Here is a 15,559-nt window from a genome sequence, read left to right on the forward strand (position 1 = left end):
TCGGCTTGATGAATCTACCTGTAAATCAGAAACATTTTTCGTTGCCTACAATTAAAACAAGGGACCCTGTGAAACGTTGCATGTTGAGTTTCAAAATGTGTGTGTGCGGCAACGTACTCCAGCAATAGATGTTGAAAGGTAGTAACTGGATTTGGAATTTACGGGCAACAGTTTGTAGTGTGTGTGTGCACGTCTGGGAGTGTGAGTGTATGATAACGAGCGAGAGTGCGATCTATGGCTAATGCTGAATGAGCTTTTATTATCTTTAGTGTGTATACTAAGCAGAGCAAAATAAATAGAGTGTGTGCTATGGTCTGAGATTTACAGTGAGTGTGGGGGGAGGTTGGTGTGATAACTTTGTGGACTAATACATCCATTGTCAGGATATGTGTTTCACCCAATGGTAGCAGTTGCGAATCATGATGAGTCCACTCAGCCTTTCACAGCCTTCCAAGATAGATACAATGAATATCATTAGAGTTGGGGTAACAATACACTCATGTCTTCTGCCAGAAGTCACAAGGAGCCCCTTGTGGGAGTATGTCTACTCTAGAAATACTCCTGTGTGTGTTATGCTAAGCATGCATTCTGAGGCTGCTGTGATGATTCAAGATGTGCAGTAGGTTCTCTTAAAGAAGAGTGAGGATGTGTATAGAATGTCTTATAACATTTAGGATGTGTGGTGCGTGTGTTGCAAAAGCGTGTGGTGTACATTATGAGGGAAGGTGTGCACTATATGTTATAATAAGGCTGGATATGGTGTGTGTGTTACTTTGTGTTCTGTGAGTGTGTTATGAAGGGCGATTGATGATAGGAAGTGTCTGCTACCATTGGCGGTGTTCAGTCAGTGGCATTAGTGTGGATGTGCTATTTGTGATGTAATGAATGATTATCGTCACAGTATGTGTGTGCTGGTGAGTGGGACATCCAGGGTGTTTGGTTTTCTGTGTTTGTAATCATGAGTGAGGATGCACAGTGCCTGCATCCTTACCACACAATCTTTCAGTTAAAAAGCTCTTCCCCTCCACGCCGTGTTCAGAAAAAGCCAAAGAAGCTGATGATTCAAATTGCCCTGCTTCCAAAATAAAATAAAAAATATATAGAGCAAGACATGGTCTTCTTTGTTGAAGATTCCTTTCATCAGCAGGTGATGATACAGCTTCATCGTTGTTTCCTGTTAAATTCCCTGTGCCCTGGGTTGTGTGCAATGTTCAATGTGGTCTTTATGTGCCGTTTGATAGTCCCTTGTCACTATAAACTCCAGTGGATTCCTGAGATAGGGAGTGTTAGAAATGGGGGTCTCTAGTAGGCAGGTGGTTACCCTGTCCCAGTAGGGACCCTTCTTCCTAGTCAGGACAAGAGAGTTACACATCTAAAATACCCTGTGCCCACCCCCTTGGTAGCTTGGCACGAGCAGTCAGGCTTATCTCAGAGGCAGTGTGAAAAGCATTTGAACATAACATATAGTATATAGTGAGAACACTACAAAAGGACACCACACCAGTTTTAAAATAATAGCCAATATTTATTTGTGTAAAACAAGACCAAAACGATAAGCCCCAACATAGTTATTTAAAAAATATCAATAAGTAAAATAGACTCCGTGAAGTCAATCGCTCCGTCGGGGGCTCTCATGCCGTTGTGGACAAAAAAAATTCCACAGTTCTGGCCGGCTGCAGCGTTGCGGGGCAGCTACGGTGCCAGGAAGACCCGTAAAACAGTACCTTTAGAAATGCAGGGCACCAGGGACCTTGCAATGAGCTCCGATGAGCCGGTGTCAGCAGGTGCCTTTTACGGAGGTCAGTGCAGGAGTCGTTGGGCCCTTGAAGCCACTTGCGTTGCAGATCAAAACTCCTTGGGGTTAAAGTCGGGAGCGCAGGCGTCGGCGAGCGACGAAGCTGCGGTTTGAAGTGTAGCGGTGTGAGCAGTGTCCTCAGGTTGCGGGACAGGCAGTGGGGAGGTCACGGTGGTCCAGCAGCGACTGTAAGACCAGGGCTGCGGTACGAAGTGGGTCAGTGCTCGTCGTGGTGCAAGCAGGTCACGGTGCAGGCAGTGGCGATGGTGTTACTGGGGCGCGGTCGTCAGGAGACCCAAGGTTGTGGGGCGAGACAAGATAATGCAGGGTGCGGAACCCACAGGTCACAGTGCAAGCAGCGGCATCGGTGGACGATCTGGAGTTGATGTCGCTGGCGTCAGTGGGCCAGGGCTGCGGTGTGGGATTGCACAATGCATCGTGTAACATACAAGCGGCCCCTGAACCACGGTGCGGGCAGCAGCGTCAAGGTCAGCTTGGAACGTAGTCATCAGTGAGAACAGGGGTGCGGTATGAAGCGGGACGGTGCTCCGTGTTTGCCACGAGCAGTGTCCACAGGTCACGGTGAAGGTAGCGGCATCATTGATGGCGTTGCTGTGTCCTCAGGGATAACCGGGCGGTGGTGTGAAGCGAGGCGCTGCAGAGCACGGTGCCCACAAGTCATGGTGGAAGCAGTGGCTCGGTGGCAGCATTGAACGGAATCATCAGTGAGAGCAGGGTTGTGGTGGGAAGTGCGACATTGCCCTCTGCTATGCTTCAGATCACAGAGCCGGCAGCGGAGTCGGGTTCTGCATTGTGTTGCTTTGGCAGCGGTGTCAGGTACGGCGTTGTGTTGCTTTTTCCTCTGTGGCAATTGAAACACCTAGTTCAAGAAGCTTGTACAGAGAGGAGCTTGAAGTCTTTGTTCTTCTTGATACTTTTGAAACAGGGGACAAGCACTACCTCAAGCCCTTAGAGACACTCAAAAAAATTGCAGAAAGTTCAGAACAGTCCTTTCTCTGCCCAAGACAGAAGCAGCTACTGCAGGCCAACACAGCAAAGTGGTAGTCTCTCCTCACAGCTTCTCCAGCACTTCTTCTTGGCAGGTCCCTTGATCCAAAAGAGTTCTAAAATCCTGGGGTGTGTTCCCCAATACTTATACCACATTTCCCTTTGAAGTTGTGTGGTGTTGGCACAAACAAAGTTCTCCTGGCACACATAATTCAGTTCTGTCCTGCTCGGCCAGGTTCACTACAGGAGATGGAGACAGCATTGTGGAAGGCAAACACAGTCTTTAAGGTGCATGTGGCAACTCCTCCCACAACTCTAGGTGCAGGACATGACCATCAGCCGGGCTATAAGTCACCCAGGAAATGCAGGACACACCCCTTTGTGTCCCTGTCTAGTGTGGTGCTCTTGCCAGGTCGACATGGCAGTAGAAACTGCATGGAGACACAGCAGTGGCAGGTCTGAGAACCCTTTGAAAGACTGCTAGTGTGGGTGGCACAATCTGTGCTGCAGGCCCACTATCCGCATTTGGTTTACCAATCCCAGACACATACAGTACACTGTACTAGGGACTTAGTAGTAAATCAAATAAGCCAATCATGGAAACACCAATCCATAAACACAATCTACAGTAGGAGCACTTGCACTTTAGTACTGATCAGCAGTATTAAAGTGTGCAGAAACACTAAACTAACAAAAACAATATCCAGAGTACTGCCAAAACCTGGAGGTCAGAAGCGAAAAGACAGGGGAAACGCACCAAAAGATGCCAGGTCTACCAGTGATTCTCAGATGGATACTGTATAATTTGTTTGATGGCCTTCCTTGCAACATTATAAGAAAATATTTGTGAAGTGCACATTTACCACAAAGGATATTTTGGCGCTGAATAACAGATGTTTATTGTTACCCAACTAAATGGCTCTCCTTGTTTCGCCTTCAGAAAGAAGAAAGGTTGAGACGACCAATGAGGATTAAAAAGTGTGACCATGTGGTTAAACACAGCTTTCTGCACTACATGAGTGTACTGAGCTACCAGACCTTCTCATCCAGGTGGTTTGATTCTAGCTGATCTGCATTTTGCTGCATAAACAGAGGGAACCCTTTTTTGCATTTTGTTCCAAATCCCTTATGGCAGACAGCCTAGAAGAATGAGTGTATAAAAGCGGAGTATTATGTGGTGTGGGGGTTAGTCCTCACCATGTAAAATATTGTGATACCCCAAAGGGGGTCCTTGGATTCACACTAATAAATCTTTAGTTTTGAAGCAATATTAAATCAGTGCAAGTTAAAACAGAAAATACTACATTGCTGTCAGTGGCAAAATTCACTAGTGACAATTTGTCACTTGCAGTTCGAGTTCCGTAGAACCCGTACAGGGTAAAGTTCAATGTGGTCTCTGGACCAGGCCGCTACAGTCTCATCAATATTTCTTAGCCCATGGAGTCCAGGTGCACAGTTGTCCTCGCTGTCCCTAGTGCTGAATGGGAGCAGTAGGTATGCTGATTTTACCCCTTTCACAGGGCTGTAAGAAACAGAAATCAAAAACACAACAGATTCACATCTCCTGACGTCGGTTGAAAGTTTCATGATGTTCCCTGTAGCTGTAGCGTCGAGTGTGGGGGTTAGTTGCCAGATTGGTGACCAAGAAGCCTTGGCAGGGGTAAAGACAACCAAAGGTTCTGGATCTTCACTGGGCCCCAGGGAGTGAGTTAGTGGCCTGAAACTTTGAGGCATGCAAGACTACAACTCCCATAATGCACTGGACCACCTGGGTTTGGGCAATCCAATGGAGGGCCCAATGGCCAGCGATTCTTTAGATCCAGAGAATGTTTTTACCTGCAGTTTGCAGGGGACTAGTGCAACTAGTGCAGGGGAGTCTGAGGGTGCTGCTGACTTCCACAGGAGTTGTCCCACTTCAGGGGTGCCGAGTTTTAGCCTAGGATGAGGGTCGTTCACTCCATTCCAAGTCTGGTGCCACAAGGACAAAATATTCCTCTTTTGCATTGGTGCTGTATTCAAAGTCCTGTTGTCAGCGACACAGGTCTCCACTTGGTCCTTCCTTGATCCAAGTTGTTCAGATCTGAGGTTCTGGTGTCAGGGGGTCCCTAAATCCTAGATTTAGGGGCAGTATAGGTAGGGTTGGGAGTTAGTAGCTAATGGGCAGCTAGTCCCTGCAACTAGTCTTCCCCTTAGGTAACCACATCCGGGGGTATAGGTCACATTTTATGGCCAGAACCCTCTATTCTGTCAATCCTAAAGATGGCATCAATCAAATTGTATTGTGCAGACGGGGCTTCTCTCCTGGAGGTGTGGCTAGAATTCTGGGGGTGTACACCCCACTGCATAGCTAATTTCCTGCCTGCCTGGGTGCAAATCTGCCTGGGACAGGACTGTTTACTCCACTTGAAGTCAGCGCCAATGGATATCAGAAACAGTGCAGCCTTTGAAACTCACTGCTTTTGTGTGCCATCTCACTAGCCTGCTTGGGAGGAGGGATGTGTGATCTCTTTCCTGCCCAAGCCTATGTTCCTGACTCCTGGGAGTGATCAAAATGCTTGGCAGGAGGTCAGAATCCTATCTTGGCTGCAGCAGGTGTCGGAAAGTGTGGGCAGTCCAGACATACCACAGAGAAGCAATCCGGTTAACAAACTTTAACCCGTTGTGTGCTTGCGTCGGCCATTGGCCGACATGAGCACTACCTCTGGGATGCTGCGCACGACTAATGGCCGACGCAGCCCCGCCCACTCAGTGGAACGCCCGCACCGCAGCTGAATGTCCGCCGCAGTAAATGGGTTAAGATAGCCACCTGAGTTCATACCACTTCACCCAGGGCACGAGATTCATGTCAATGGTGAGAAGGCACATTTCTTGATACCAAACATGACGAATTTCAGCGGTACCATAATGGAGCTGCCAACCTTGAGAATACCCGGGTGGTAGCCCATGTTAGCCTATAGATTGCATACTTTTATAATAGTTTCCAAATGGGATCACCACTATAGGAACATGTAGGATTGTACATATATGTCTTCATCTTTAATATACTGCACCGTACCTCCTGGGTTAGGAAGGCCAACCGTAGAGGTATCTGACATACATTAAAGATAGTGAATTTGACTGTGACACACATGTTGAGGGCAGAGTTGAGTTTGAGTACTTTGCACTGTGTCTGCAGTTTGCAATGACAAGCCTGCTGTCATAAGTATGCTTTGGTCACCCATAGTGGCACAACATAATGCTGAAGCCCGGAGGACCCCTTTGCCACCTATGCCCTGAATTCTCCTGGTACCATATACTTGGTACTTATAAGGGGGTAAAATCCTTGTCAATTGGGATTGCCAATTCACACATAACATTTTTTGGAAGAGAGCACCGGAGCCTGATTAGCAGGCTGCAGTGCACCATCAGAGTTAAAACCCAGCATCTAGTTGTCCAAATTGGGGCAAAAAGTGGGGTTATCTGCAAAGAGCCCTGTTTTCTTACAATGAGGATGGAAAATCCTGAAGAAGACTTAACATTTTCCTTTGTTTTCTTTGGACTTTGACCGGAGATTCTGTAGCAGCCCAGTTTTTTGAGTTGTTACGTGTTATCGAGCCAGTCTTGGCTTGGATATTACTTGTGGTGTTCTGCAGAGAACAAACGTAGCTGTGGCTCTGTTGCTTTTTCTGTGTAACCGTTGCTGTTTCTTTGTATTTGGTGGGCATGGAAGACAGATGTGCAGCAAACCATATGCCGCAGTAGGTCCACGTTTAGCAGCAGTGTTCCTTCCTGGTTTAATTTTATTAGTTTATCTTATTTGTTTGGTCGTTTGCATATCGTTATCTTAGATTTACTGTAGTTGATAACTATGTGTTTGATATTGTGGAGTACCACAGCAGTCTGCAATTTCAGCAAGATCCTCTGTGTTCTTGCAGAAACCACTACATTACCTTTATCTAAAAGGCTGGATATCATTTTCTTCTCTTATTTTAGGGCTATCATTAAATGTCAGAACATCTATTTATATACCGGAAATAATGGAGCAAGTAGACATACTTGTTTCACTCTGTTGGTTAGTTGGGGTATGGGCAAAAGAAAGTGGAGGAAAGGTCTACAAAGCAGTGCAGAGTTTAACTAGAACCATATGTCGAGAGTCGATTAAGAGGAAGGCTCATTTAACAATATCTAGGTCTGTGGGAAGCCTACTGGTATGGTAGAATCAATTTATTGCTTCTAATTCAGTTTTGGAGAGTGCACTGGATGATTTTAGTGAAGGTTTTGTCATCAGTCGTATGGATCTCTATGAGCTGGGTGTTCATTTGTGCATACCTTAAATAAAGATGATTGCAAAGTTTGGTTAGGAGGGCGAACACTTGAGGAAGCCCACATAGTTGGGGAAAAGTGAATGCAGAATCTGAATTTATCAGTCTTTGAGCTGTTTTGAAGAGGTGGTTTACTATGAGATTGGAACAGGAGATTTTTCTTTTGCTGTGTTGTTTGCTTTTGCAATTTCAACTGATGTGAACCAGTTTGTAATAGTGTTTTCTGATGCTGCCCTGCAGAAAACTTGCATCTTTTGCAAAAGGTCTACCCAGCTTTGGAGGCAGCCTCCTCATGTTCTATCTTTGAGTGTTTGGAGGATAGCAATATAATGCTTGTAACTGGACTTCTTTCAGACACCATATGAATCTTAATAGGATTTTGCTAAAATTTGATGTACTGGTTACCTTCGAATATCTTTGCAATGTGCTTGAACCTTGTTTTCAGTTATGGTTCTCAAGCTAACACACCGTTCATTAGAAAGGGTTAATGAGTTAACTTTGACATGCACACTTACTACTTCCCTTTCTCTCTCTACCTTTAGGAAGCGAAGATCAACTTGAGCAGGTACGAATATCTTCTGATTTGAAAACCAGCCAAAAAAATTATCTTTAGGAAACATGACAATTAGCACAGAGTGCTGAGCCAATAGATTTTTTTTTTTTGCATCACTCTTTACATCTGTTGATGACACTTAACTGAGCTATCAAGCAAAATCACTGCTATCTTTACCTAGAGTTTTCCTTCACACTAGACTATTATTGCTTGTGCGCCATTCAGAGCTACAGGTATAATGTATGTCAATATACTACTATTGAATGTATCCTTCATTCCTTCTGCTTCGATTTACAAACTCACATGTCTGTAAAAGTTGTTGTATACTGTGGTACTTTCCTAGCGAGGAATGCGCATGTGCGGGCTCCTGCGCATGCGCAGTTCCCAGAAGAAGGGGTGATGGACACGGATGCCCCCGCGATAAGGTACGTTTTATTTAAATGTTATTTTAGGCTTTTTAATGTAATGTAATGCAGGAGGCGGGCGGCGGGCGGGCGGCGCGTAATGGAACTATACGGTGAGGCGCGAGATTGGTTCAATCTCCGTGCCTCTCTTACGTGACTTACGCCCACCCCTACTTTGGACTTCGTCACTTTATTGGAGCGTCGGTTCTTCCAGCTGGGCAAGACTATAGGATCCTGAACATCTTCTCTGCTAAGTCCCGCTGGATCAGATTTGCTGCTGCCTAGCAGAGCGTAGAGGTAGTAACCTGAATCTTTGGCCCAGCTGCAATGCACCTTCGCCAGTTTTGGCTCGGTAGTCACCCATCGGTAAAAAGCTGGAAAAACTTTCTAAAAACTTTCTAAGTCCCATGTTTCAGGAATCCATAGGAGGAGCTCACTTTCACCCCAGCCAAGGGTTCAGGTCCTTGGGGAAAGCACTTGGGGTTCGAGACTCACTCTAGCAGAGGTCAGTAGCAGGATCCAGAGCAGGTCCAAGTGGACTTGGTCATCTGGGTAGTTGATGGATAGGTCTCTGGAAGCTTCTTGTGTCCCAGTAGCTCAAACAGTAGGTGAGCATATTAACCCTTCAAGTCCCTTTTGGTGTCCATCTGTTCTTTGGGAAAGCTCCTGTTCAATGGGGTTAAACCAATGGATAGGGGGTGGGGGGGATCCTTTTGCTGTACTTCCTGTGCATTTTACTGTAAGCTATCCAAAATTGCCCTTCTCTGCCTAAATCTGATTTGGTAGAACTCTTCTTCCCCAGGTGTGGCTATGATCATGGGCAAACTGGGCAGCTCCCCCCTCCCACTGGGTTTGGAGGCAAGCTGACTAGGACGACAAAGGGAGGCCGGCCTAGGTGTGAGCTACTTCTGCCAGTGACAGGGTAGGCACCCCTTGAAGCTCAAAAAGGGGCTAAGCATAATCCCAGGCCATACTCCTCAAAGAAAGTAAACACCTCCCCACACACAAGTCTTTTGTCCATTGTCTGGGAGCAATCTACATCTCACCACAGGGGAGCCGTTCACCAGTCAGATGGCCCTAGAAACTGGCAGGAAGGCACATTCGGCTTAGGCAGCAAAATGACAACTTTTTAAAGGTGTCATTTTGAAAATAGTAAATTAAGATCCTACTTTGCCACTAAGGGGCCGATTCCGATCTCACTAGGAAGGCCTCCAAACAGGTTCCGGAGTGGGTAAATCTGATTCGGAGACTATGTTTCCAACCGAGTCGTCCTCCATTCCGAACAAGCAAGAAGGTGCGAAGATCTCGTTCGCCTTGACCGAATCGTTTCCGAACCCAATCCTGTCAGTTGGACTGGTTCACAGCCGAAGCGTACCGTGTAATGGACCAGGCTTCCGAATGATCAACTATGATGCACAATTCAGACAGCCGTATCGACTCGGTCTCAGTGAGACGAAACGGCTGTGGGAATTGGACTTCGGGGGGCCATAGTGCGTGAATCAGGTGCGGGGGAGTGCCCATGGGTCTTCCCGATCTAAGCATGCACAGTGTGGCGAGCACCATGGGGTGCCAGCTACAGGGTTCCCGCCACCCCCCCTCCCCCCCCTTTTTAGGGCTCGCTGCGAAAAGCGTGCGAAAGCGCGCTCTCGCTGAGAGAACTATAGCTGTCGGTGAAGCCGACAACGAGGGGAGACAGGAGCTGGCCACGCGCGCAGCATTGTCTATGGCAGAGTCGGATTCAGACGCGCGCCTTCAGATTGGGTCGTGCGCGGGAGCTTGTAATGTAGCAGCTCACGCGCGCGACCCAATCCCAAGGTGCACGTTGGAATCTTCCTCTGCCATGCTTCTGAATGCTGCAGCTCGCTTTGTAATCTGAGCCGTGGCCACAAACGAGTAAAATGGCTCCCGTGGTTACCCTTTCGAGTTACATGTACGCTGAACCTCAGTCTTTTTTTCAGTAGCACCCACCGCCTTCTGGCCTGAGGGGGCGCTCTCGGTCCCGTGCCAGGGTCGGGGGCAAGTGCTCTGATGTTCAGTTGGCGACGTGAGTGCCCCGCTGGCCTCATGGTGAGCGCGCTAATGGGGCCTTCTGCCCCTGTGGCAGGGAGAGTGCTCAGCTGTGCCCCCGGGAGCGGTGAGGGCCCAGCTGGCTTCGTGTCAAAGTGAGGGGCGGGGGTTAGGGCCCGGCCAGGTTTGTGAGGGGACCAAGCGACATTGTAGTGAACTGGGGCAAAGGGCCTCCTGGCCCTATGGCAGGGGGGTAGTGCCATGCAATGCCCGTGGAGGGGCGAGGGCCCCGATGGCGTCGTGGTGTGGTGATCGAGGGGGCGTGACTCAAGTTAGTCATAAATTGCACCTTTAGCTAATCCTGTTTTTATTTTCATCCGAAAGAAAACATTGCATTCTGGGAGTTATAGTTGCACTACAACGACCAGAATGGGCTTAAAAGACACTACTACAAGTCTGACCCTGGGAAGTGGGCTAAAAAGCCCAGACCGGCTGAGGGTGGCAAGTAAAAAATGGCACCGGGCTAGCGCTAATGTGTCCCATTAATGGTGGAAGGCGCTACACGAGTGATGTCTTAACTCGGGGCTGCTTGGCAGTGAGAGCTCCGAGCAGGGATCTGCGAGGGGAACCAAAGATTGGGGCCGGATTACGTGGCTTGTCCGACACATAGCTCATGAGATGTAAAACTCGAAGCTCCTCTTGCTAATGAAAAGCGTTTGCAGGGCCTGGGAGGCAGCCAGGAAAGCATTCATTGGGTCCTCGGGAAGCAAAACCCTGAGCAAAGTAATAAACCCGTCCCTTCCCTTTGCTGTTTGCAGTTGGAGGAATTTCACTGGGCGAGGGGGGGAGGGCGCTCGTCTAAACATTTCCAGATGGTGTCTGTAGGTTTCGGCTTCCCAAGCGGAGGGCGAAGCCTGGTGACCCGGGGAGGAAAGTGGGGACTTATGAGCTGGAGGAGGTGGCACTGAGATGAGCGAGTGGAGGGTGGGGGGCACGCTCTGCAGGGTTGGGGGAAAGCGTGTGTGTGGGGGGGGCTTATTGACTGTAGTATTGAGCGTCTGGGGTGGGGCGGGCATGGTTTACATGCAAGGTAGAATGATGTTGAGTGTGAACAGGAACGCCTAAATTGTGCTATTGCAACGTCACAGAGTGCATTTTTATGACACTTACAAACCCGACCCCAGATGACAATATCAAATTCAGATTTATTTTATAATTTCTGAGTGGAATGGACAGTTCGGCGGTGTACATCTTGTGAACAATATGCGATAATTGGAGCTCTTACGAATGTAAGTTTCACGGTGCTGCGCGTCTGTTTCTAAGCGCTGTCTCCCAAGTGCAGGATGTCCAACGTGGGTCTCGGAGGGCTGCATCATGCCAGATGTTTACACTAGATAAGTGTGCAAACAATGGCCATAAATTATATGTTCTAGAGTGAATGGTTATCACAGTGTGTCATAAACTTGTGGATCACAACATTCTATTACGGTGAGGTCCTCAGGCTGTGGATTACTTCAATCAATTCACAAACAATGTTTATATACCAATTGCAAATAATAAAAAATTAATTCAAAGCATTGTCATTTACAATGCCACTAACTCAAACTTTAATGCTGCGAGACCTATTGCATTATAAATGCTTGTTGCTACGGCAGGCTGTGTACGTGTTCGGTATACAGGCTCCCATAGAGTTCAATGGGAATTATAGCAAACCGAGTCCGTCAGCATATGGATGCATCATACTTGTTCGGTCGGACTCTCACAGCGTGATTCGGTAGGAAAGTCCTCTGGATCTGAGTCATACGCAGGGCTTTCCTAGCGAGTTGGGTTTAAAATTTCCAATAAAATAAGTATTTGAAACTTTTTCAAGCGGCTCCCACACCACATTCCAGCATTATAAGTTGTAATAATGAAACCCAGTTTTTCCCTATGAGAGAGAGACACTTGTGACAGTGAAACCAACTTTGGAGATTTTTCACTGCCAAGACACGTAAAACCTTAAATTTACATGTCTTACTTCTTAAATACCAAGCACCCCATCCTATGGAAACTACCTTGGGGTGGCTCATAAGTTTTAAAAAGAAAGGTTTAGGCCTGGCAAAATATTTATTTGCAAGGTCAAAATTGTGTCAAAATCTGCCTACCTAGGCTGCAATTGCAGACCTGTAGACATGTTGACAGCACTACTTTAAAGGGTGGCACAGTGAGTGCTGTAGCCGACTACTGGCATTTAAATTACAGGCCCTGGCTACATGCTTTACTGTATACTAGGGACTTACAATTCAATGTGCCAATTAGGTATATACTAATTTAATAATCTTTAAAAGGAAGAACACAAGATTTTTACTACTTGTTAGCAAGAGTAAAGTGCACTGAGTCCTGTGGCCAAAACAGCGGGTTCAGCTACAGAAGGTAAAAATATGGGGCAATGCTATACAACACATGGTTATTTTTAACAGAGACCATATAAAGTTTTAATTAGATTTTCCAAAATCTGATGTCTTCTACTTTTTTATCTCTTTGATTTTATGACTTCAACTCCTAATGCGTTTGCTGAACCTCTACCAACATGTATGCCCAATGAATTACTTTCCATTCATTTCCTTAGTCAATCCTTTCCCTATTTACCAAACCACTCACTCATATTTCAGATGAGATTCCTCATTTCTCATGCATTACTCCGCTACTCCCATTCCGAATAATCACAATTTAGTCATCTCCATTGCAATGATTTTCAGGCATACAACAGAAATCCCTTCCTGTCAAACATTTAACCCCAGTGGTCTCTCATTTTAGCAACCAAATACCCACCCTGTCCACTTGTAACTCCTGGAGTTCTATAGTGTCTCGGCGAGGCGAGGCTTCTGTGCAATAATTTTTCCCCAGATGTCTCTATTTTCTCTGACAGGAAACTCCTCACCTTAATTTTTGCTTTTTTCCAGCAGCAGAGAACTTTTTTTCCATTTTTACCTCAATGGTATCTCCTTCTTCTCACAGTAGATGCCTTTGTCCTATTTGGAAGTCGAAAGCTATCCATTAATATTACAGTCAGTCCTGTCTCCCACCAATTTTCTAATGACTGTGCCAGTTCCTCTCTTAGAACTTGACACTGCAGCACGCACCACCCAAAGAAACATCCCACTCCAACTTAAATCGTTTTCTGGAAATACCATAACTAGAGATTACTTCCTTGTACAGAGATACGTGAAGGAAAAATGTATCAGAATGCAGATTGCAAGCACTAACTTCTACACTTATTCCACATTCCTAATAGAACTGTTTGAAATACTGCACTACTCATGCATCTCAGAATTACTGTAACCCATGGTATTAGTAATTTCAGGTGCAGGATTACTGATGCATTGTGCTCACATTACTTAGAAAGAATGCCTAAATTTCACTGATTCTTCTTCAGGTGTGAAAATTTCAGAACTCAGATGCCAGAAGAAGATTCTCCTGAACTGGAAAAGAATCTGAGGAGCTTCTACCAGCACTATCCAAACCTGAAGAAGACATTGCTAAGGGCCAGAGGTAAAATTTTATTTTTTTTGTGTGCAAAGGCACATAAGAATCAGTAATGATGTCTCTCTTGTTTTCAAAACAGAGACTTGATGGCCTACCTGCCTATCTTAATGATACCCTTACTGGTGTCAGATTTTCCTCATTTCAATCTTTGACGATGAATTGAACCTATGCTCATCAGCTCTGTCATGTTACAATTGACTTGTTGTACATTTGTTTGACAGACAAAAGCAGGTCTGTCTTTGAAAGACCATGACTGTCATTAGCATGGGGGTGCCAAGATAGACGGTACTCTTAATTAAGATAACCCAGAAGTCAAACAATGACTGTGAACCTTATGGGCAAAAGCACAAAATTCTATGGGACTGAAACAGAGTGGTCCCCTATGCAATACACAGGATCTCTAGACAGTGATTGTGTTCTAACCCTAATGACGTTTGGAGACACATGAAAAGATAGTTTCCTCGATGCCTTTTAGATTTCACTGCTATCAGAACTGCACCTGATTATCAATGGTATAAAAGGATGTTGATGGGTTCAAATAAAAACAATGAAATACAGCAGATATTGATAGACTGGGGAACAAATCTACCACACAAATTAAGGCCGTCTCCTAAGATAAACAGGGTAGTTGTGAAGTAATAACCTTCTTACTTGGTGAAAATCTCCTTCTTCAGTACTTTGACTAAAAATGTGAAGTTGAATATAGGATCAGTGCATAAATATCAGGACACACTAACTTCTCTTCATGAGTTGGCACATTAATACATGTGTGTCACCAACTTCTAGTCCTAGCCTCCAGCAACCATAAGCAATTGTTCAGAAGTATTCTAAAGGAACATTGAGGTTTTAGTACCAAGCCCATTTCATCCTCAATATAAGAGTAAGGTGTGTGAGGTTAGAGAAGAATCTAAATTTTATTGGAGGCATGATTTGCACCTGTGTGCAGATTGACCATTGATTTGAACTAGGCTACATGACTCACATGCGAATATCACCTTATCAACAGAGCGATAAACTCCGTATCTCCACAGTCTGACAAACCCTCATGTACCGAATGTTCACTGGCTGATCCAATATGCTGTTCCTTTTCGAAGCAATCAGCAGATGGATGTCTAGATCTGAAGACCTCATGCTTGCATCCCTTGATAGGTACCATAGTTGGAGCAGTGTTTTGGCCCACACTCTGGATAGGTTGACATCACTTGACCTTTTATGGGAAGCTCCACCCCCCTCCTCCCAGTCGGCTAACCTCAATCATACTTCCATCTGGTTCCTCTAGCGCTTGGACGCCTCAGGGCAGCAATTCGCGCTCTAAAAATCAATTTTCATTCATTTTCATTCATTCATAGCTGTTGAGTAGATTAAAAAGTACTTCTTTAGCTGGACTTTGTATAAACTGAGTCAACCAACTAAACTCTATGTTGTCATCAGTCCATATGCTAATATATCCTGGAACATTGGGGTCAAATGTAGGTCCAGAAGGTGCACATTTTCAAAATAACCACATAAAAACATTTAAATAGGATGACTCTCAGTAGAATGTATTTACATTTCACCTGCCATGGATCTGGCCCTTCTGAACCTATGCAGGACACCTCTTCCCGAGAACATTGTGCCCAACACTGGTCTCAGAAGGCTGCATCAATGTTAGATGTTCATAAGAAACATGTGAAATTAATTTAAAATGATTGAGGTAAATAGGACATATTTACATTGTCTATTTATCTCATCCTGTGTTCTTGTGTCACTGTTGGGCATCCATGCTTTAGAACCATAGTGCAGGTGAAACCGTAAAAAAGTACTGGGATCTTGCTTCCAGGCAGTTAACATACAAGAATGAAATCCATAGATTCATTCTAAGACATGGCACAATAATTAGTTACATGCTCATTTGACTTCTCCTTAGAACTAGTCTAGGTTACACACAAAAGGTCACAATGAAGCAGCATTGATTTTCTCTTGTGGA

At 45.6% G+C, this 15,559-nt stretch overlaps 1 protein-coding gene across 2 annotated transcripts in view; it reads left to right on the forward strand.

Annotated features, from left to right (window-relative positions):
• The window catches only part of LOC147748341 (E3 ubiquitin-protein ligase TRIM39-like), an 86,220-nt gene that overhangs the window by 43,048 nt on the left and 27,613 nt on the right, over window positions 1–15,559 (forward strand). For both annotated transcript variants that reach the window (XR_015309274.1, XM_086960429.1), the window contains exons 4-5: window positions 7,647–7,669; window positions 13,484–13,599. Coding sequence is in view for 1 of the 2 variants with exons in the window: in XM_086960429.1 (XP_086816555.1) it covers window positions 7,647–7,669; window positions 13,484–13,599 (139 nt within the window). In the remaining variant the exon portion in view is untranslated. The remainder of the gene's footprint in view (window positions 1–7,646; window positions 7,670–13,483; window positions 13,600–15,559) is intronic.

Source organism: Lissotriton vulgaris, chromosome 1_1 (assembly GCF_964263255.1).
Source record: "Lissotriton vulgaris chromosome 1_1, aLisVul1.2, whole genome shotgun sequence".
In the NCBI taxonomy this organism is placed as follows: Eukaryota; Metazoa; Chordata; class Amphibia; order Caudata; family Salamandridae; genus Lissotriton; species Lissotriton vulgaris.